At 39.0% G+C, this 24,115-nt stretch overlaps 1 protein-coding gene and 1 long non-coding RNA gene across 2 annotated transcripts; both read right to left on the bottom strand.

Moving 5' to 3' along the window:
* Positions 1-18: 18 nt before the first annotated feature.
* LOC143892924 (DNA polymerase I A, chloroplastic/mitochondrial-like) lies at positions 19-23,753 on the bottom strand. The gene is made up of 12 exons (XM_077397844.1): positions 23,363-23,753; positions 20,825-21,875; positions 19,874-20,059; positions 15,608-16,326; positions 13,516-13,984; positions 12,916-13,011; positions 12,542-12,634; positions 12,230-12,424; positions 7,815-7,907; positions 6,326-6,538; positions 1,975-2,064; positions 19-779 (listed from the first exon to the last, which is right to left on the bottom strand). Exons 1-12 carry the CDS (start codon positions 23,512-23,514, stop codon positions 618-620), a joined length of 3,519 nt encoding a protein of 1,172 aa, XP_077253959.1. The 5' UTR covers positions 23,515-23,753; the 3' UTR covers positions 19-617.
* LOC143892925 (uncharacterized) lies at positions 17,119-19,861 on the bottom strand. Its single transcript, XR_013255655.1, has 2 exons — positions 19,282-19,861; positions 17,119-17,791 (listed from the first exon to the last, which is right to left on the bottom strand). It is a non-coding gene; the product is annotated as an uncharacterized LOC143892925 (long non-coding RNA).
* Positions 23,754-24,115: the final 362 nt, after the last annotated feature.

Raw genomic sequence — 24,115 nt, 5'->3', positions numbered from 1 at the left:
GTTGAGCCATTTTCAAAGTTTATAAACAAGTCATAAAAATTTTGAGATTTTTGAGGAGTTTTAATAGCAAAGGCGCATATGCGTTTGATTCTTGAGAGTTAATACAGGAACCCACAAAAATTCATCCTAAAAAATTACAGATGACACCCACCCAGGTCAGTTCATTTTACAAAATGGAAGTAACAAAAAACAAACTTACATCGTACAAAATGCTTTAGTAGCAAAACTGTATAAATTAATCAATGCAGCATAACTACACAGAGAACAAAGCTCCCCGTTTATGAGAAGCTTCTATATACAGGTAGCCCAAAGCCTTTGGATGCCTCTCTGTCATGCTCATTTTCATCCAAGACTTGTTGCACAATCTGATCAAATTTGCTAACAAACTTCTCTGAACTCTGTCACACATCACTCGATAAATCCGATCACCGCATTCACAAATCAAATACGGCTGGTGGATAGTCTACTAGTATGATTCCAGAGGAACTGGAGAGCACAAAATATTATCCATGACTGTCAATGGAATCCCACCCTGAGAAGCCCCCCAAGGGACTCTTGTAAAGCCAGTGGAGGCTTTGATCAAAATTAGGAACTGCCCCTGTAAACAAAATCCAGTGCTATTTGGCGGCGTACCAGTTCTGTGCAATGTTGGCATCCACAGAGAGGTCGACCTTGAGGAAATTGGTGCCGTAGAAGGGTTTGGACATGCACTCAACGACTATCGCCTTGGCAATCTCTGCCGACTCTGTAGGCCCTTCCAATATCACTTCATCGTGCACCTGATTTTCACCACAATGTCATTTTTTGTACTCATACAAGTTTAAAACTTTCAAGTAAATTGTGGGTAAGACATTTCAGAGATTATTCTATCATATTACATTTCTAGTAGAAAGTGGAGAAGACAGTTAACAGGAGTGAATTCAAAATTATCAAAATCACCAGGTACACCGAGAAGGTCTGCCAACTCCATGGCGGACGGACTTGCGAAAGTGGGGATTTCATTAACGTCTTCGAATGTATGCTATCCTGAGATACTGGGTACTCAGTAGGCGCCTATTGTTGCCCTAATTGATGCCATGAGCTTTTTGTATTGGGAACATCTTGTCCCCTTCTTTTAATGAAATAAATCTCGTTACTATTCAAAAAAAAAAAATTATCAGTCTCACATTAACATGTAGAACCTCTGCTGCTCCAGTTTTTCTTTTGGAGAAGTAGGGATTTTTCTGTGTTACAACGGAAAACAATGAAAGCCTGCAAAATATCTTTCCACAGTTAAAAAATATAAGCTTGTAAAACCTCTGCTCAAGTTGTTCTTTTGGAAAACTGAGGATTTTTCTGTGTTAAGGGGAAAATAATGAAAGCCTGCAAAATATCTTTCCTCAGTCAAAAAAATATCAGACAGATGGATATAAATAAAAGTGCCTTCTGAAGATTTTAAGCCCAAGGAAATCTTAGAATACTTCTGCACCACTGCACAGTAGATTCCTGTGTATACACTACTCTTCATTTTCGAATGGCAAATGAAAAAAAAAATAGTGTATACTTATAGTGTATGCGTATACATTACTCATGTAAACTAAAAGATTGTTATTAGCGGTCACCACTGTTTAAAATCTCCCCTTGTCATCATTGACTTGTTATTAGAGGGCACCACTGTTTAAGAACTCCCAGTGTCATCACTGACTTCCCAAATCTGACTTGGTTAAGGAACCAACCAAGTGAAGAAGAAAAATCACAATGTCAATCAATAACTTGCCAGAGCAATAGGTTAAAAGTTAAAACCTTGGGCGAGTTCTTGTACGAATACCAATTTTTAAACAGACAATCTTATCATCATTTTATTAGATGCAATCATTGATCCGAGAAGTATCCATTGGTAATCAAGCAAACAAGAGCCTTCTAGTATTTCAGAAAATTATTAGCTACCGCTAAAAATACTAACGAAAATAAAAAAATAGACAAGATGAACTCAACCTGCAACAGTAGCCTCCATCCAAGCTCCTTTAGACGAGCATTCCTGGATATTTCGATCATGGCACACATTGCAACATCTGCAGCACTACCCTGATGAATTTCCAAAAATCAGAAGGATAAATACTCCGGAAGCAAGACATCACTTTTGCACAAAGGTACACATGCATTTTTCAATATGGGAAATCACAAAAGCAGCATAAAAAAGAGTGGAATGGCCAATAGAAAGAGTGGAAATATCATTCCCTTATACACAAACATAGCATAGTGTCGCATCCTCCAAATCCCCCTATCTCCCCCCTCCTCCCTCTTTCCAGCTTTTTCTGCTCCTTTTGTCCATCCTATTCACATTTAAGGTCATTTTCTTAAAGGACCAAGATGCCCCATCAAGCTTTAATCTCATCAAATGATAGAAGAAAGAACAGAGAGGTGGTGATGGTTATAGATGTGAAATCTTTGGCGTTCTTTTCTTCCCCAAGTCATTCGAATCACCATCTTCTATGAGAATCCACCGGATACATACCCACAGAGTTTCGATCCTTCATGTTCCTACAAAGCTTGAATCTCCATGGCGACTAAGTCCATGGCTGTATCAAAATTCAGCTTCTCCACACAACTTCCTTGGATATATGAGTAGATCATGACATGTTGCAAGAGGGTCTGTAGATGAAGGGGGTTTCCTTAAGGATTTGCCACTGAGGTTCGTAAGGGGTGGTTATCCCTAAATGGGTTTCTTTAATAATAATTATTTCTAAAGGGGTTCCCTAAAGGAGTTTAATGGCTACTCCCAAGGGGTTTCATCGGACTTTCCTTGAGTTGTGCCCTTTTCTAGTCCAAATTCTCTCCCTCTCCCTCTCGCTTTCCTACAATAAACTTCATCTCTATCAGTAGCTCCTCTTCTTTCATCTCTAGCTTTTCTTTTTCCTCTCGGGAACTGCAATGAATAGAGGAAGGAGAAAGCTTCCCAGTTCTCGCAAAGGCTATCATGGGAAGATGTGGTGACGATGATGTGCGAGAGACGAGAGGTAATAGTCATTGGAAGATGGGGAGACTGTGTGTGTGTGTCTGTATAGCTGGCGTCCATTGCAAAAGGCATTTCGTGGCTGGTCTGTCGCATGTCAGGCCAGCCACCTCGTGAATGAAGACAACAGCTTTGTCTCCATTCACGAGGTGGCTGGTCTCACATGCGACAGACCAGCCGTGAAATGCCTTTTGCGATGGACCCTAGCAAATTCATATATATATATATATATATATATATATATGGAAAAAGTGTTGCTACTCGGTTCCCTCCACTGTTGGATGGGTTAGGATCATCCTATGGGTCTGATTTTTTGTGGACACCCTATCTAGGTAAGGGACTTTCAAATGAATGGTTTGGATCACCCAAACAATGTGGGCCCCCACTGTATTTAACCCGACCGAGTAGATAAGCTTAGATACAAGACTGAGTAGCAACACTTTTCCATATATATATATATATATATATATATATATATATATATATATATATATATATATATATATATATATATATATATAAAGTGTTGCATGGATTCGGATTCGCGTGTCGGATCCCGACACGGATTCGAGGAGTGTTGCATGGATTCGGATTCGCGTGTCGGGATCCGACACGGATTTGAGGTGTCGGATTCGGCAAACCCCCAAAAGTAGGATTCGGAATCGGTAATTTTTAAATAAAATAAAATTTTCAAAATTTAAAATCTCTCTCTCTCTCTCTCTCTCTCTCTCTCTCTCTCTCTCTATATATATATATATATATATATATATATATATATATATATATATATAGAGAGAGAGAGAGAGAGAGAGAGAACTGTAGCTACACATACGTGTAGCTAACTTAGCTACACCGACACCTTAAAATACATTGGGCCCCACATTGTTTCGGTGATGCAAACCATTCATTTGATGGGCCCTCACATAGATAGGGTGTGCCTAAAAAATCAGCTCCATAGGATCATCCCAACCCTACGATTTGTTGAGGCAAAAATGGACGTGTAAAAACCTTCACAAACCTGTCCATTTTTGCCTCCACAGTTTGAAGGGTTGGGATCATCCAATGGAGCTGATTTTTTGGGAGTTAAGTGAAGCTACACATACGTGTAGCTAACTTAGCTACACCGACGGCTTAAAATACAGATTTATGAAAAATTTGAGGGTAGAGGGTTGAGGCGAGTTTTGTATTGGAGGAAGGGGGTCGATGTTTGAGGGCCGAGGCACTAGGATTTGTATTAAAAGAGTACGGTTGTACTTTCATATAAAAAAAGTTAAGAAAATATGTTTAAAGGGAAAATATACATGATTCGCATTTCAAAAGAGACAACGATGAATCGGATTCGCCCGAAAAAACAGGATTTGTGCGGGACACGGCTATGACAAGAATCCGGGTGTGTCCCACGTGAATCCATGTCCGATTCGGATGCGGAGACATGTCGACACGGATTCGGCAGAGGGGGGCAAAGAATCCGTGCAACATGTGTGTGTGTGTGTGTGTGTGTGTGTGTGTGTGTGTGAGAGAGAGAGAGAGAGAGAGAGAGAGAGAGAGAGAGCTATTTTGATAAAATAAGAAAAGGGGTGGCATGGACAGAAAAGGGGAATGGAAATATCAGCTCCAATATACATATATGGGAAATGAGATTTCAAATTTTCCACCACCATTAGCCATCCAGCCCAATATTTTTACCTGCCATTTTTTGTTGCTGAAAAATTAAAATTTCCCCTCTTGTTCTTGCATTGATCTGTAATCCGCAACTACCTTATCTGACAATTCCATTCCAATGATTTTGGGAACACTTGAGCAAACAAAGTTTTCTAGCCAAAATTTTGGAAACTCTGGTCTATTACGGCAGACTAAAAATTTTGTCGAGGTAATTTCCATTTTCAAAAAAAAAATCAAATTAACAAAATCCAAACTTGTAGTGACTTTTCTAGAAGAAAAAATCGATATGGATGAACCAATAAAAAAAAGAAAAAAAAATTGAAATGGATGGAACACCAAAACATTCCAACTTCCAATCAAGGAGAAAAATGGAACGGCCACCGGAACAGAATTAAAAACAAAGGCAACTACTATTCTTCCATAGAATGTTCCAAAACTAGATTATGCTTCCTAAGTCTGTATTCATAACTGCAAAGAACATGACACTGAGGGTGTAACAAAAAAATAGCAGAAATCCTAGGACCACATAATCATAAGTGGTGGACAAGAAAATAACTAGGGAAAAAGGTGTCTTTGCATCGTAGCGATCGAGCTTAAACCCTTGACAAAAGAACCACAAATCCAATGGCGGATTTGTTTCCTCTACCTTCTCCGAACCCACTGTCTTGTTTCTCTCTCCACTGTTGTTGCTGCTGCTGCCAACATCAGAGCAAGGTTTTAAATTTCGGACTGAAATTTCGGATTTTGGTCAAGACCGAAACCGAAACGTTCCGAAATTGCCGAAATTTACCAAATTCCGGTCGAAGTTTCAGTAATCTCGGCGAAATTTCAGATAAAATATTGATATTTTAATTGTTTACAAAATTTCAGCCCAAAAAACTGACATTTCGAGTCCTTTTACCGAATTTCGGCCAAAATTTCGGGATTTCAGCTGAAATTTCCGTTTCGGTGAGGACCGAAATTTAAAACCTTGCATCAGAGAAGGAGAGAACATCGGTGATAAAAAGAATCCCTAAGAAGGCTAATTTTCCCTTCCCAAAGGAAGAAATCGAAATTCACGAAACTGTCAGGAAGGACAGTGACATGATCCATGGTTCTGATTATTATTGTCGTCATCGTTGTTGGAGAGAAAATCATCCTCTAGGATTCTGGCATGGCTGAGGTGGAGGAAGAGGAGGTGGAGGACGTTCCTGATGGCGAACATAAATATTATGGAGTTTGACAATCATTCTTCCCAAAGAGGGTTTGGCATAGAAGATACAGGAGAGACTTTGGAAAAATTGGTATTTCTTGAGGAAGGAGGTGACAAGGTGGGTCCCGTTCTTGACCGGGAGAAAGGAGAAGATGAGATAGAGAGGGAGAAAGTTTCATCAACTTTTCTTTTAAAAGTTTCAGAAAATGTGTTACTGGTTGGTTCTACCACCTCACGATGGTGACAGCGGTAAACAACAAAAAATGGGTTTAAGGCTATTTATGGGGGCAGAGATATCATTTCCCTATGTGTGTGTGTGTGTTCAAGAAATCCATTAGTTCAAAGGTATCCAGGTTCATATGACCACATAACACTCGTTTTTCAAAATAAAAAAGCAAAGACAATCAAAAGTCATCTGTAAAATCATGAGACAAACAATGCCCTGGCAACCTTTAAGTAAGAGATGAAAGAAGTGAGACCTGTACTGGGGTGTTGATAGCAGCTCGTTCGATGTGGTTCCTATGAGCATTACTAGCACTGCTCATAGAGGGAAATTGGCGGGCCCGTCCTAGCAGTGTATATACACACTGCTTCGTCCGTGCATCTTTTTTGCGCTTTTCTTGCCAAAGCAAAACTTCCTGTCTTTCTTTGTACCAGAGATTTACTGTATCCTTTGCTTCCTTGACAGAAACCTGAAGATAACAAAGGTAAAAAAATACTTATATTTTCAATTTGGATAAAAAAGGTATTGAAACTGTGAATTTTCATAATCTTGTAGCAATATTTCTAACATGCTGAGAAAGGAAAATTCATTCACGGCTATTATAAAATGAATACTCCTACAACTGGGCATGTTGGTAAAAGAAAATATTTCCTGAAACAAAGGAAAACTTTTACTTTTGTATGAAGAAACAAGCATGAATGAAATTATGATATTTTCATATTTCATGCATCGAAAGGATTTTTGGAAAGTGTAGCGCACACATGTAATGCCCAAGAAAGAAGATATTGAGTACCTTATGGTTATATGATATAAACAAGGTAATAGGCAACAGTAGTCAGTAGTTAATAATCTCATTCCAGTAGGCATTTTGTTTTGCTCATTGAAATGAAATGTTTTGGTAATTCAACCATTTTTTCTTTGGTGTTTCATTGAGGAAAAGAAACTACGACAGGCGATTTTTTATTTTTTAAATAGAGAAAAAATAAAATATAAAGAAATATTTAAAATGGGTTGGGTTTTAGGAAAGAAACGGGTCTTGCAAAACGATAACTAAAAGAGGGTAAAATGAAAAATCCAAAAAAAAAAAAATGCAGTAAAAATCATGTCTTTGGTTATGTGCGCAGGTTTTCACATGATTACATCCAGAACAGCCTATTTGCCTTGTTTCGTCTGGAACAGACCAAACCAGATCGTATGACATTTTCTTTTCAATTTTGTTCGATTTTGCATTCTGGAATGGAATGTTTCATCAGTTTCGGACGAAACATAACAGAATTAAACTAAGAGATGTCTTCACTTTCTAGGGGTTGGGGCGGTTTTAAAAGGCTACAAATTAATATAAAAGATTGCACGAACCAATGTTGTTGATTGATTAGTATGTCAACTATTAACTTAAAGATAGATAAATTTCTTTGAGAAATTATATGGTGGCCGACCGTGAAGTCCCATGAAGGTGGTACGTCAAACGTACCACCCTTGATATTTGATCCAACAACAGCCTCTTAAAACGCGCGCTGCTGTTGGATCAAATATCAAGGGTGGTACCGCTTTCACGGTACTTGACGGTCAGGCATCAGATAAAAACTCAATTTCTTTAAGCCACAACTTAATTTAAGGAAGCAAAACATAATTTAACTGGAAGTGACAAAATACTGATGAATTTGATCACATGCAGTCACAAAATAAAATATTCCTCACCATCCAACAAAACTAGCCAATATTTTAGTTTATAATAATATACATACCTTCCAATCCTTGGAGAGCCCAATAGGAGTTTTCCCATACGCAATGGAAAAGTTGAGCATTTTCGCTTTTCTTCTCTCAGAAGCAAAGGCATCCTGAAAAAGGCATGGGTACAAAGAAAATGTATGCTTATATTTTTAATCAATGTGGAATAGTAAATTTGATGTAGCTGAAAGACAGAAAAGAAAATAAAACCAGCATAATAATGATGCAATTTATTTAAAGGAATCAGCAAACAAGTAGCCAAAGCAAGAGAAAGAGAGTGAGAGAGAATCCTATATGGTTCATCCCTATCAAACTCCTAAGTGTATTCATGTTGTTATGTGACTAGGCGGTCGATGTTGTTACACCTTTATAGATGATTGTCTTGCTTAGTGATGGTTTCTAAATATGTATTTGTGCTTATTCTAACAATTCCTAAAGTTCCATCCTAAAATTCCATCATTTGTATATGTTTTCATAAATTTATGTGAATTTACAGAATTCACACAAAAATTTTCAACCGGAATAGAAACGGTTCCATTTCCATGATGAGAATCCAAAACCGAAATTTTAAACCTTGGCCAAAACTAGGCCATGAAACAAAAGTGGTTTATCCGTTTAGATTCTAACATCCAATCAAGTTGAGCATTTTTTCGTACCCCGCCCGCTGAGGAGACTGGACAATCACTTTGTGGAATAAAAGTTATGCTAGAATAGATACATGTTAAAAGAACCAGAAATTGGTGGCACCCTTGAATTGTTTAATTATATTGCCTCATGGTTTAAAAAAATCACATATTTTACATTCTTATCTAATGTTTGTTATAGAATAGATACTTGTTAAAAGAACCAGGAATAGGTGGCACCCTTGAATTGTTTAATTATACTGCCTCATGGTTAAAAAAAATCTCATATTTTAAATTTTTATCTAATGTTTGTTATAGCATAATTCTTTTTCTTTATGCCCTGCATCCTTCGATTTTTTTTATTTAAGTAACTGATTTCATTAAAAACATTAAAAAGGAAAGACCGAGAGAGTCCCCCCCACACACACCACATTACAAACACGCCCAGACAAAGAAAAATACAAAAAAGAAGTTAAGGAGGAAGAAAATCGAAGAGCTCCAAAGCCTGCTTCACAGCCCCATCTTTAGCCAGCTTATCCACTACTTCATTAGCAGATCTTCTTACGTGTTGATACACCGTAGCGCACCCCACCGTAATATCCTTTATTTCATCAAAGAAGCGAAGAAATCTCCAAGGAGGAACCAAAGAGCCCTTAAGCCACCTAATGACATTTAACAAGTCACCTTCCACAATAGTGCTAGCCATCCTTGCTCGCCCTAGGAGTAACACACCTTGATGAGCTGCTCTAACTTCAGCTTCGTTTGAATCAGCTACTCCGAGAGGCCCGGAATAAGCCTTCATAACTTCCCCAGAGGAAATCCTCAAAACACCCCCGATCCCAACTAAACCGGGGTTACCCAAGCTAGACCCCATCAAAATTCAATTTGGAGAAGCCGACAGATGGATTGACCCACTTCTGAACAATTACAGGATTGCGAACCTGACTGTCACAGACCACCCCCCACCCCTCCCACAAGTCGTATGCCGAAACAAATTTGAACATTGTCAGCGACCTAGCCCAGGAAATCAATAACGCAACTACCTTAATATATAGGAAGAAAGAGGACTTAGCACGACTTTCGAAAATCCTGTTGTTTTTTTCCGTCCATAGAACCCACAATGTGGCCAGTAAAGCAATCGACCACAAAACCTTCCCTTTTTTCCTCCAGGGCACAAAAGACCAACATTCAAAGAGATCCTTAATATTGGAAGGAAACACCCACGCAATGCCGAATCTCGACACCCTTCCCCAAACCTCCCGAGCTACTTTGCAATGAATAAATAAATGATCTACCGACTCCCCAGCTTCAACACACAAGGCGCAATGATCTACTATAAGCATATTCCTAGCCCTCAAAAATCAACCGTTTGGATGCGGCCTCGAATCACCGTCCACCCAAAAAAGCAAATTCTAGGGGGGACCTTAATATTCCACACCTTTGCAACATGAAGATCTTCTTGGATCGGATTAAGACCCCTGAAGAAAAATTTTACCGAGAAGAAACCGGAAGAATCCCAAACCCATAACCTCTTGTCCACACCTGAAGAGCTGATGTATGTATCTTCCAATATTTGAAGTAACAATACCGAGCGCAATTCCCTATCGAAAAAGCTTCTATGGAATAGAGGCTTCCGGATGACTTTACTGTCCCTTCTCTCAAAACAATCTTTGACTAAAGCTTGCTTATCTGCTGCCACAATATAAAGATCAGGATATAAATCTCTTAAAGGAATGACGGAACACCATAACATGCTCCAAAACGATATCCTATGCCCCGAATAAACTCTATATCTGACTCCTTGATCGAAACTGGAACTCAAACGCATAATATCCCTCCACACAGATACCCCTGGTTTGCTGAAACTGTTGAGAGATTTCCAATTACCTAAATCTACCCCGTATTTACCTCGAATGACTTTCGCCCACAATTGCGACTGCTCCTCGCCAAACCTCCACAGCCATTTCCCCAACAGAGAAACATTAACCTGTTTTATCTTTTTGATCCCTAGACTCCCTCCTTTCACAGGTTTACAAACATCTTCCCACGAGACCAAGGAAAGACTCCTCTTATCCTTTGATCCACCCCATAAGAACCTCCTCTGAATCGATTCGATACGCTTCACCACGCTAATAGGACACTTGAACAGAGATAGCTGGTAAATAGGAATATTGGACAAAACAGCCTTAATCAAAGTCAATCTTCCCCCTTTTGATACCAAATTCCTTTTCCAAGTGTCTAGTCTCCTTTCAATTCTTTCCACCATGGGAGTCCAAGCACCTAATTTAGGCCTCCCCCCTCCCAGCGAGCCCAAGATAAGAGGGAAAACTATCCAAAAGGCAGCCCATTAGATTAGCCAAGCCCTTTGCTTCATCCTCTCCCACATTCACCACATATAATCGAGACTTTGAAAAATTAGATCTTTGACCATTAATAATTTCATAACACCTCAGCACTGCCTTCAGATTTAAAATCTGCAATACCTGGGGTGAACTAAATAATAGAGTATCGTCCGCGAATTGCAAATGCGACACCTCGACCTCATTTTGGCCACATTTTATCCCCTTTACTAGCCCCACAAACTTTCCTTTCTCCATTAAAAGACTCAGAGCTTCAGCGACAATCACAAACAGGAAAGGGGATAACGGATCCCCTTGACGCAAACCTCTAGACGATTTGAAAAAACCTTTTGGAGACCCATTAATTAGAATGGAAAACCAAGCCGACGATAAACAACTCTTTATCCACGCCCGCCACCTGTTTCCGAAACCCATTTTCCGGAGGAAAAAATCCAAACAATGCCATTACACTAGATCATAAGCTTTTTCCATGTCGAGTTTGCAAACAACACCTTCAGTGCCCGTTTTAACCAACAAATCCACCGTTTCATTTGTCACCAAAGAACAATCCAAAATCTGCCGCTGACTCACAAAAGCACACTGATTTTCCGAAATAATGAGAGGAAGAACCACTTTCATCCTGTCCGCCAGTACCTTTGACACGACTTTATATAGGCATCCAACCAGACTGATAAGCCTAAAATCGGAGATCTTCACTGCACCTTTAATTTTGGGCAACAGCGCGAGGAAAGACACACCGGTGCCTCTATCCAGTTCCATTCCTTCGAAGAAATCCTTGAAGAATTTTAGGATGTCCCATTTCACTAACTCCCAGCAAGATTGAAAGAAAGCAAGGCAAAAGCCATCCTTCGATTTATATGTGTACCATTCACTAGGTCATAATCAAGCGCAGTTATATGTGTGTCAGCATGCATGTATATGTATGTGTGCGTGTGTGAATTTTCCAAATATTGACCCAAGATATTTAGTCAAGAATGGCACTTATGCCAAAAATGAAACTCAGATTATTTTGGGTGAAATGCCAACTTGAACCAACAAATAGTATTTCACTTTTGTGAACAAATTGTACAGATGACCAATCTACGTTCTACTCGATACTGGCAAGAGAAGATTCTGGCTCGGTATTTATCATAAGAAGAGGAGAAGGCAGCTTATTGAATCCCCTTCGCTGATTAGCTAGCTAGGCCTAGTTGTGAGATCAACTCACCTTGCCTTTCTCGTTGCTATATTAGTCTGATGAAAACAAAAGAATAGTGTTGCTTTTGTTACTCGGGAACATGAAGATAGGCACAGTGCCATGTCAAATGGAATGATTATATACTCGAAGGAAGAAAAATGTGCAATTTATATATTTTTCATCTAACACAAAAGCATAGTAATTTACATTCTAAATTGGGATTTCACAATTTTTAGAAAATTATTACAAATTGAAGGTACTGCAAAATTTACCTTTAAGAGAGGAACAGGAGGTTTCTCTTCACCGGGATGAGGGAACCATTCAAGAAGCACTTGCTTGTCCTTTACAGCCTCACGGATATGGGGATACATATTCATTGCTGTCCTCGAATGGAAATCCCCTCCAGCTTTGAAGGCATCCAACATGCTCTTGCAGTTTGCAAGATGTGCTAATATCCTGAGCTCCAGCTACAAAATAAGACCTATGTCAACAATTAGGAAAGAAGGAACAAAAAAGAAAGAAAAAAAAACCTATAGTGCACTAACAAAGCATCCTGAAAATTTTGGCGTGGATCAATAACTAACCTGTCCATAATCAGCAACAATGAGAGAGTTTCCAGGTTCCGCGATGAATGCCTTCCGGATTTTGTATCTATCCTTCTCTAGGGCAGGTTGATTCTGATTTAAAGCAGAAGAGACATAAAAAATCTAAAAAACATTTGAAGAAAAAAGAAATATTAAACGTGTAAAATGGAGAACAGTCACAAATTAATGTATGACGGGGCTAACAAAGCATTAGACTAAATTAACAAACTATTTGAAATATATTATATTTTTTCTTATGCACGTGGATTTATTGTTTGCAATTCATAGAGACCAAGAATGCCAAACTGCCAGAGATAATTAGAGATAATATCAGTGTACAAGTCAGAGATAATTAGAGCAAATAACCAACAAACCTGCAAATTTGGTCTCCTTGCTGATAAGCGTCCAGTCTCAGTATTGATATTCAGAGAGCAATGAACACGCCCGTTCTTACCTGATATGTGACTACCCTGTGGCGACAAGAAATGAATATCGTCAGGTTTCATCTCATCAATGTAGACACCCCCCCCCCCCCCCCCCCCAAAAAAAAAAAAAAAAAAAAAAAAAAACAGAGAGAGAGAGAGAGAGAGAGTGCTAATATACATGGACAGGATTACAAGTTTAAAGACACATAAAGTAGCCCTTAAAGACTTCTGCAAATTTTCTTTTGGGCTATATCCTAATCCATCCTAGATAGAGACTCTTCGTATTAGCATATTCGCAAATGCATATTTTTTTGTACATTTATCATACAAAGGAATTCTTAAATGTCACAGACATATAATCCATACACATGTCAAAGCTGTCTATTAGGCTCTATATTGTGGTCAGCAGAGATAACTAAGATGTAGCGAGCTACAACTGAAAAAAAAAAATAGACCGAAAAAGAACTGGAAAACATGCATCATAAGCAATCACTTAATAAATAACATGGAAAGGAGCTGACCTGTAAAAAAAGAAGAATAGGAACTGACCTGTAAGGGGAGAATAAAGTTGGATATTAATGAGTCTATGGAGCAGACTTCACATAAAGCAGCAATGGCATGACAAGCGTTCCTCCCCTTCTCACCCCCTCCAAAAGCGGCGTAAGCAGTTCCATAAGCCGATGTGTCAACATCATCAGCACCTAAAGTCGGTGTTTCTCCTCCCTCAATTTCATCTTCAGGTAAAATTTCACTGTTGCCATCAGATTGAAAGCCACAAGGATCGTCTATTGGACAATACTGTTCTGCCGAGACCTTGCCAGCCAAGGCCTTTAGGGCATCACCACAAACGGAAGGCCACCCAGTAGCAGTATACATCTCCGCTTCCATCTGAAAGCCAAGATTATGTAGTGTAATGGTGCAAAACTTTGAAGGGACCTTCCTTCCTTCCTTAATCACTTTATCAACATTAGGCACATTAAAAGTCCTCGACTCTGGAAGACTCTCATTCGGGTCTTTACTGTAAAAGGCATGCAAGAAAAACAAAATGACTGATTTTTTTTCCATAGGAAATAGATGTAGCCTAAAAAGGAGTAAAGAGAAACAGCAGAAATAAGAAAATAGAGAAGAATAAATAGGTAGACGTGTCTTTTTGTTTCATTCTATTATTATTTCAGAATGGGACTTGTTATCACATTGCTTCCGTGTGAACTAATTGATGCAAGTTTGTCCGGATTGAACTAAACTCATGGATGAATTATCTTTAAAGAAATCATTCGTGTGAAGCCCTAGCTGAGATTTGATTTGATTTCTAATTGTCTTATCTGATTTGGATTGATAGCACTGGTTTTAATTGAAAGTTAGACATTTTACGCTCCTAAGAGTTCTCCAAAGAACCCGCAAACCATAGGTTTGCACCAATGTATGACATGGTGATATATCATATCGCGATGTTCTGTAAGGGGCTGGAGGAAAAAAAGTAATGGGTAAATATACTAGAAAATATCAATTCGAGCAATTGTTGATCAGTGGTAAGAGAAAATCAGCCAGAGTTGTCTCAAGACCATTCTTTTTCCCTCTTTCTCTGCTGTCACCCCATATTACCCATTCTCTATGCATCACCCATAGTCAACATCATAACGACTGTTTGAAAGTGTTCGTCCTAGACATTGCTGCAATCTCTATTACCATTTCATTCTATAAAAATTAGAGGAACAATAGATTTTTATTTTATTTTTAAATTAAAAACAACGTATGACGCAGAGGAACTATAGATTTTGATTTGCAGAGATATAAACCATGAAGGCCCGGTTGGTGAACAACCACAGAGAGAGAGGGAGATGTAGAGATCAATCAGAAAGATGGTTTGTGCTAAGGAAAGGCGAGGTGGACATCCTTTGAAAATTGATGTTTTAAGTTTGAGATGAAGAAACGATCTTAGATCAGGGTGATTTTTAGTTTGAAATGCAGAAACAAACTAGAGCAAGGTGTTTTTCAGTTTGAGATGCAGAAACGATATAGATTAGTGTATTTTTCAGTTTGAGGTGCAGGAACGATCAAGATTAGGGTTTTACCTCATTAAGGGGAGGAGAGAGAGAGAGAGAGAGAGAGAGAGAGAGACCACTACACTGAAAATTTCAGAGATGCCTGATACTTCTATTAGTCTGGAAAGGAAAGCGATATTATCCGAGGTTTTAAGACGGAAAGGATTTGTGCAATTTAGGGGCATTTTCCTTTCTAAATGGAGAGGGCTTTCCTTGCACAACCAAATGAAGGAAATCAGAGAAATCTTTGAAAAGGTTTTCCTTTCTACTACTTTCTACCAATTTCTTGCCAACCAAACAGGCCCCGAGGAAAAGAAATACAGTATACAGCCAGTAGCATGCAATAATTATAAATAACACAAGCTTCATAAAGAAAGCCACTTTACATTTCTCGGTGTAATATTAGCAGCTAACCAGTGGAAGTTGTTTAATGCGTGCATAACATGCGGCAGCAAAGCCGCCAACTAAAAACACAAACACATTGTGCTAACAAGTGAATTCTCATACATGAAACGTGACACGAGAAGAATATTTGTTAGAGGCAAAGTCTGAAACAGATAATTAGCATGTTTTAGTTAGTGCTAAGATGAATTGTGTACCGGTTCACAGTGCCGCCAAAAAAAATCTGACGCAATTGTGCATCACTTCCTACATTCATGTACATAGCATCAGGACAATAAATAGATGCCCACTTCCGAAATCTCTCTGCGGCAACTTTCTGTTCCAAAATTGCCACTTTCTCGATCTCCGAAAGATGTTCTCTATCAACCAGCATTCCCTCAGATTCCATTTTAACTAAAATCTCACCGAATGGACGCCAATATTCTTCATAGAAGTCATACATGGTTCCTTTTTTGGATCTTTTGGCATCACCATCAACTACCCAATCCATGTCCATTAGCTTCGTTTTTAAGCTCTCAAAAAGCTTTAGTGTGCTCATTGAATCTAAGGCAGAATAGCAAATCCACAGTATCCGTTCTCTTCGTTGAAGCTCCTCTACGGGAGCAACAGTGATAAGCTTGCCCTCAGATCCATCTTTTTTAATTTTTTTCTTGCCAAAGATGGATTTCATTGATATCTTCCCAATCAACTCATCCATATCATGAGATTGTGCCTTGGACATGACCTTTGGATCAATTTTTTTTTTAAAGGACATGACCCTTGGATCACTTGTTAGTGCTTCGAGAGAATATCCACCTTCAGTTCGTCTGGAAGAATCCCAAAGCCGTGCAAGATGCATTGTATCAGCATAAAATCCAGAAACCTTGAACCCATAGTTCTCTATAACATGACAATCAAAGCTATAGTTGTGCCAAACCTACAAAACAGACAGTATAGCTTCATTTATTTCGTATTACTCAAAAGGGCATGGACCCAAGAAGAGAATTGACAAAGAAAATATGAACACACACTATCTGAAAAAGAAATATATGAAAAGAATAGATGATCCTTACTCAGAAAATGTTTTTTTTTTTTTCTGAAGGTCCTCAGAATGTTAGATGTCTATTTATTTTTATGTTTTTTTAATGGCATGTTAGATGTCCAATTTGACAACAGGATCTATAAGAAGTACAATAACATGCACCAGGTCCACATGTGTCTGGCATTGTGGCCGGAATACGCATGCAGGTAGAGTATATTCATAGTTGGGTCTAATGGATTTAACAAATATTATTGACATGCACGGCTCTTAAACACTATTGCTGCCACCCATATTCGATCATGATAGTTGTAACAATGGGTAATGTGAGCTATATACAATCTACATTGTTAAAGCCCTAAAGGATTACCAACCTCAGCTTGGAACTTTGATTCAAGCTAATGAATTCATCCAAGCCCCAGCTCAACTCTACCCTTCCGACTTACTGAATCACATAATACTAACTGCCACCGCCTAAGGACAAATGAATTAATTCACAGGTATTGAGTCTGATCACAAAGATCAAGCCCTGCTAAAATGAAATGCATCAGTTTTAATTGTGATGCCAGCACTACACATTAGAAACTTCAATTAACTGGACACAGAAATTTTCCAAAAGAACGAAATCTGAAACATAATTCACACGTATAGAAAGGTGACTATATTGAATCCATTTGCAACGACAATGAATAACATAACAATCTCAATCCAAAACGGATTTTTTTTATAGGCAAGCTGGGGTTAGGCGGGACCCCAACCAGAATTATATTAAGAATCAAAGAAATGGGAATTACAATCGGGGATAGCTAGAGCCATTGGCATCATTACAACTCATATCCATAAGAGGGGAGGGGACAGAATAAAGATCAATATCCATGCCCTTGATGGGGCAGTTTCTTCACAATTTCCATAGAAAGAACTTGAAGCAGATATGTGTATCAAAATTGATCTCAGGAAAGCGTATGATAATGTGTCCTATGAGGCCCTCTTGTGCTTCATGGAAAAACAAGGATTCAATGATACTTGGAGGCGATGGATTTCCCAGTGCATTACCACTCCCTCCTTCTCCATTCTGATCAACAGTAGCCCGAGAGGATTCTTTAAGTCTTCAAATGGCCTCAGACAAGGTGACCCAATCTCTCCCCTTCTATTTTGCATCCACATGGAAATGCTTTCTTGCATCCTCCATGAGGGTGAGGACAGAAGTCTTATTCACACTCCCTTCAAAAAAGGATCTTCCTCCTTCTCCCACCTTCTCTTCGCGGATGATGCTGTGCTGTTTTTTACAGCGACCCCTGCTAATGCAACCCATGTTGGTGAGTGCCTCCGTAGATTCACCACATGCTCAGGCCTCGTAGCAAACCTGAATAAATTTGAGGTAATCTTTTCTAAATCAAGATATGTAAATAAGATTATAAATCGTTACCGTTTCAAAAAAAGATATGTAAATAAGAAATCCATTTGGAGGATCTTAAACATGAAGGAGGGAAGGCTTCCATTGAAATACTTGGGCCTTCCCTCTAACTTCAACAAGACTCTCCGCTGCAATGTGCAGCCCTCTGGTTGCCAAAGTTAGAAATCGAATATCCTCCTGGTCCAATAGACACTTGTCGAGGGCAAGAACATTGGAATTGGTTAAGGCTGTCTTAAACAGCTTTCAAATATACTGGTCAATGGCTTTCTCCATTCCTAAGCACACCCTTGACGAAGTAGATGGGATCCTCAGAAATTTTGTTTGGAGTGGGCCTGGTTTACAAAAGAACTATCATCCTACTGCTTGGGGTACCCTTTGTCGACCTAAAGAAGATGGTGGGACGGGCATTCGAACCCCCTATGATATTAATCGTGCTAATCAGCTTTGGTGCTTGTGGAGGATTTTGAATAAGTCTGAGAATCCTTGGGTTGAGTGGTTCCACCAGAAATTCCTCCGAGGCCGGAACTTCTGAATGATTAAACCTCCGACAAACTTATCTTGGGGGTTAAGGGGGATTTTTCGAAGTAGGGAAATTGCAAAGGAGAACATTTGTTACACAATCAGGGATGGGAAAGGAATTGGACGCAGCCCTAGCACCCTGATGGACCCATAACTTCTCAAACATCCCCTGATGGACCCTTAACTTCTCAAACAACCTTAGGGACTGTCATTTTATTTATACCCTAAATTCAACGGTTGATCAGTTCATTGTCAATGGCAAATGGGATAATATATTTGATAACCCATGGCTCAAGGAACTGAAAAGCATCCTGGATTCCTCCCTTGTTGTTCCTGGAGGAGCTAATACTCCTGTTTGGAAGACGTGTACTGATGGTCTGTTCACAATGAAATCGGCATGGAACCAAGTGCGAACAAAATACCAAAAAGTCATTTCGCATTCTTCAGTTTGGTTTAAGGGGCATATTCCCAAACACGGATTTACATCTTGGCTGGCTATGAACCAGAAGCTGGCTACTCGAGACAGACTTTTCTTCCTCGGACCGGACAGGGAGACCCGCTGTCTCCTGTGCAACTCAGAAGCAAAAACAGTGAACCACGTCTTCTTCTCATGCTCCTTTTCCTCCTGGATATGGAGGTCTGTCCTGTGGCGTTTCATGCATAGGAGAAACCAAAACCTACCCTTCAAGGGGAGGAGGAATGGATGAGAACAAATTTCACAGGGAGAGGCCAAGCAGCAACGGCAATTGGTATTGCATTTGGGGCTACTATTTACATGATCTGGATGGAGCGTAATGGGAGGCTTCATGATAAGTAGCCTAGCCATAAACAATACATTCTCAGGAATGTTCTTGCCTTGGTTAGAACTAGGAGCCTCTATTTGAATCTCAAAGACACCAGTGCTGCCCACATGAACTTACCCTGTTTTACCCAAGCAAGGATAAGGGGGACTGCTACTGGATTAGACCCAACTCCGGGTGGACGAAACTCAATACTGATGCCTCTCTCACGGAGGAAGGTGCTGGGATTGGTGGTTTATTGAGGAATCATGATGGTGATGCTGTGGCCTTGTTCTCCCTCCAATCTCAACCCGGTCCCATCCATGGCCTTGAACTTGAGGCTACCCTGCAAGGACTCATCCTTTCGAAAGAAAAGAACACCACTAAACTGTGGACAGAATCAGATTCCAGGAAGAATGGAAGATTTCCCATTGTTGGAGTGAAGCAAATTGCCCTGCTGACTTCTAATCCAAAGCGGATTAGTATCTGACTACAGAAATATCTGCAACTTTTAAGTGGTAATGCACTGGGAAATCACCTGATGGAATCTTCAGGGAAGTGTGAAAATAAATGACAGCCAATTATAACAATCAGTTCTCCATGTCAGCATGCTCTATTATTGGGCAAAGAACATAACAGCTGAAAAAAGACTTCATGGTTGACAAGCTCACTGAAGACTAATGTTTCATGATAATCATCTAGCAGATATCAAAGTTCTAAATGAAATACTTACCTTTTTTATGGATTGGTCTTCAAAAAAAGGAGCAAATTCCATCAAAAGATCTCTGCCACCATCAAGAACATCTACCCATATACAAGATTTACCATCAAAATCTGCTTGCGGTCCAGAATAGATACTGAAGCATATAATTTCTCCATGATCAACAGGAGTCTCATCCTTAACATCAATCTTTGCGACCTGTAAATAGATTGCTACCAGTTAGAGAGAGGATGTGCAGCAAGAACAAAGGTCCTTAAATTATACATAAAAAATTAATGGTTGATGGCAATATCATTTTAGTAGATTTTAAAAATATATGAGGCAGTGGCATATGCAGCATCGCTACACAAGAACATAAAAATGCAACGCCTCCACAAGAAACTGATCAGTAAATAGGGAAGTCGTGAGAATGCACAGATGTTGAAGCATATCCACTGTCTTAGAAGACATACAAATATGAAGACAAGGAATAGTCACAACTATGATGGATTCATTACAACTATGAAGGATTTAGTTAATAAAATGATTGAGAAAAACTCAATGGCAGCATGCACAAACAGAAATTATCAATAAAAAGATCAATTGCCCAAAAATGCCATAACAATCCCCACTAAGAATGAACACAAATTTTCTTGGATATACCTACTTTCCAATGACAGTATAAATGGCAATGCAGCATACATATGACAACAAAATGCACATATACCCATGCACAGGGGGAACATACATTCAGTCAAAAGGAATACAATTATATGCAATGCTGGTAACAGAACCGCTTACATGTACACGACCATAAAAGCATAGTATCCATGTACACATATGTTATAAATTTAAGTAACACTAATAAATGCTTGAACACAAATATTATTTTTCTGTGAATGTTGAGAAGCAGCTTCGAGAGGAACATTACGCAATAAGATATATAGCCAGAAACAAATCTATAATTCAATATTGAAAACCTGCCTCTGTATCACATGCATGAACAAGATCCTTGTATTGCTTCGTAAGCTTTTCAACAACTCTCTTTGCCACTGTGATATTGTCAACTACAAGAACTCTGTCATATATGCGAATAAGTCTCATGCGTTGCTCGGCAAGACGAATGGCATATTCCTTTTGGGGATTTATTTCCTCAACGGAGGTTTTATTAAGATCATCACCAACAGCAGATCCTATGTCCGATGTGTCCCTTTCAATTGCATTGTCATCACTAACAGCAGATTCTCTGTCAGATATGCCCCTTTCAATCGCATTGTCAGGTCTAAATCCTGCCAGTTCAATTCTTCCACCTGCAAGCTTCTGTGCCAAAGACCCATTATACTGAGGAATTACACCTGGTTGGTCCAGAGAAACGGTCACATGAGAAGCCCGACCATTGTTAATCAAACAACCGCTTGAGGTTGCATTATTCCTACCATTTACAAGTGGTAACCCTCCATAACTTCTGGTTTGTACTGTTTGTCCACGCGATTCATTTTTCTGGGTCAACTTGTTCTCCATCCCACGACCCATATAACCCTGACTAAATGAGTTTTGTATGGCATCTTTTTCGGCAATATTATCTAATACCTGACTGTGAACAGTTGTAGCAAATTCCCCTTTCACATAAGCACTCCCAACCTTCTCCTTTTTCAATGTGGTACCATCCTGTGGGACCAAAGCATTGTGAAGAACTAGCTGGTTTTGTCTCATTTCCTTAACCTTTTCTCTTTCTAAGAGCCAGATGCAACTAGAATCATCATTGTAGGTACCAGAAACAGATAGATTACTAACTGGTTCATTGATGCACGACCTAAGACTCTGCTTCTTTTCTTCCTCTACCCTTAGCCAGTCACGCAACCTCAGCGACATTGGAGAGTAACGCAACATCAGACTATGGTAGTTCCTCAAATAAGCACGCAAATAGTACTTATCCTTCAAAAAAAATTGCCTGGTTGCAATTCCTGAACTTTGCCTCAATGACAGAGAATTAAAACAAGGATCATGTGCACCCTGGAGAGAGCAGATTTCCTTCCTGTCATGCGAAACAATGGAAAACTTAGGCAATAAAAATTGTTTACTGAAGACATTGAGGATATTTTTAAAAGTAAAAGACAGGTGTACGAAACTCAATTAGAACATCAGAAAACTGAAACCCTAGAGGAACACCGGAAATACCCATTCCCAAGAAAAAAAGATGAAGGAGAAAATGCTTTTAATCTGAGCAAACAACGGTAATACAATCGTTGTATATAATGAGAAACAGAAGAAGCCAGAAGATAACAAAACTAACAGCCAAAGTCATCCATTAAAAAAATATCTAAAGTCAACTACACAACTAAAGAAATAGAGATTTTAAATTCAAGCCAGAGAATTCATTGAAAGTTTGATGGGCTGAAGGCAGAATCAAGCAGTTTGGGATTTGGTTTCAGCCAGTAAATCTGATGGGGTTCACATATCTATGAATCCTAGACAAGATATTCGCAGTGATTTTTCTAAAATAAAAATCCCCACTAAAACTTTCACACGGTGGTCGTTTCATGTTAATTATAAAATTAGAAACCATTCCCATATTCTAAATTTTACCCCAAAACAAACCTATAACAAAATAATATTTGCACACTCCCAAAATTCATTCAAAATTTGTATTCAACATTCATCAACTAAGAAAGAGAAAACCAGTAACAATACCCATCACAAATTTTAAGTTTTTCCAGTGAATAAAGAAAGAACACTATCAAAAAACAATCAAAGAACACTAAATCTGATAAAGCTCATATGTCTACGAATCCCAGAAAAGACACTTCCAATTATTTCCCCAAAATCAACTTTTCCCGCTAAAAATTTCACATTGCGATAGTTTTGCATCATAACCATAAAAACTGCAACACCGATTTCAGATATTCTCGATCCTATTTCTAACCAAACCTATAACGAAATAATCTTTCCTATTTCCAAGTTTTACTTAAAATTTGCACTCACCATTCATCAAAGAAAAAAGAGAAAATCAGAAACAACATTTTTATAGCAAATTAAGGGGCGTTTGGATACACGGATTTTAGAATCCGTGATTTCTTCAAAATTGTAGCTAAGAGACGAGAGAAGTCGTGTTTTACTTCTCGCCCTTCTTTCCCGACAGCAAAACAGTAGCAGATCCTCCCATATTTCCAGGTTTTACAAATCTCAAGATGCAGGAGAGATTTTTAAAACCTGAATTTCTCACTTAAAATCCAAGAAACGCTGTCAGGACAGCATACAGCTGCTTGATCATGAACCCTCTTTTACCCTAAAGGTCTCTTTGGATACCTCCAAAAAAATTTATTTGCATATAATCTTATAGCCAAATGGTTTTGAAGTTAAATATGATTATTTCCATAGCATGGTCATAGTCCTGTTTCCACCAAAATTCGCGACTGGGGACATAAGAAACAAACATAATGGGCTTTTTCATTGAACAAAGAAAAAAATGCCCTAAAGAAAAATCAATCAAAGATGAAACAAAGGAAGAGAAAAAATATATACCCTTCGAAGCCCTTTCCAGAATGCGAAAGGGCATGAGAAGGAGGAGGCGGAGAACACGAAGAAGACGAGCGACGTAAGGAGGGAGAAAGCCAGAGAGAAGGAGCATAATATGGCTTAAAAGGTCCAACTTGAGTAGAAACCCCCATGGCCATTGCTTCTGCAATTCTCCCCAGCTTTCCTCTCCCACTACAAGAACCCGTCTTGTCTGAGTAGTGGCAGTTTTGCAAATAGCTTGAACTTCAAGGGTTTACTTTGGGGGAGAGAGGCGGGAGGAAGCTAAAAGCCTAAAACCCTTTCGGCGGAGAAAGAGGAAGATAGAAAGAAGGGTTTTAGCAACCGAGACTTTATCGCTGGCGAAGGGATGCTTGTCTTTTGCCCTTCCTGTGATACCTTATTATTTTATTGCTTAGATTAATAGATTGTCCGTGTTGCTTTTGCGAAATTTCGAAGATGCCACTGTCGGATACCATTTAATGGCGACCATATTTTGATAATGAGACGAACACGCCTTATCTTTTTATTGTTTAATCAGATGTCAGAATTAGAGGAATGATATCCCCCGTTAACGTTATTCAGCCCCGTTTGGTTGCTGGGTTTTTTTTTTCCTAGGATTTATGTGGGAGAATATTTAGTGGTCACATCAGTTTTTTCTTGATGACATCAGCAAAATCTTGTCTTGAAAATGGTGGTCTCTCTTTCTCTCTCTCTACCCTCTCTCTCCACTCATCATAATTAGGGCTGGCAATTTCACCC

This window comes from Tasmannia lanceolata, unplaced genomic scaffold (genome assembly GCF_043159265.1).
Source record: "Tasmannia lanceolata isolate RefF3 unplaced genomic scaffold, GAP_Taslan_0.1 ptg000015l, whole genome shotgun sequence".
NCBI classification, from domain to species: domain Eukaryota; kingdom Viridiplantae; phylum Streptophyta; class Magnoliopsida; order Canellales; family Winteraceae; genus Tasmannia; species Tasmannia lanceolata.
This window is presented reverse-complemented; position numbering and strand designations above follow the sequence as displayed.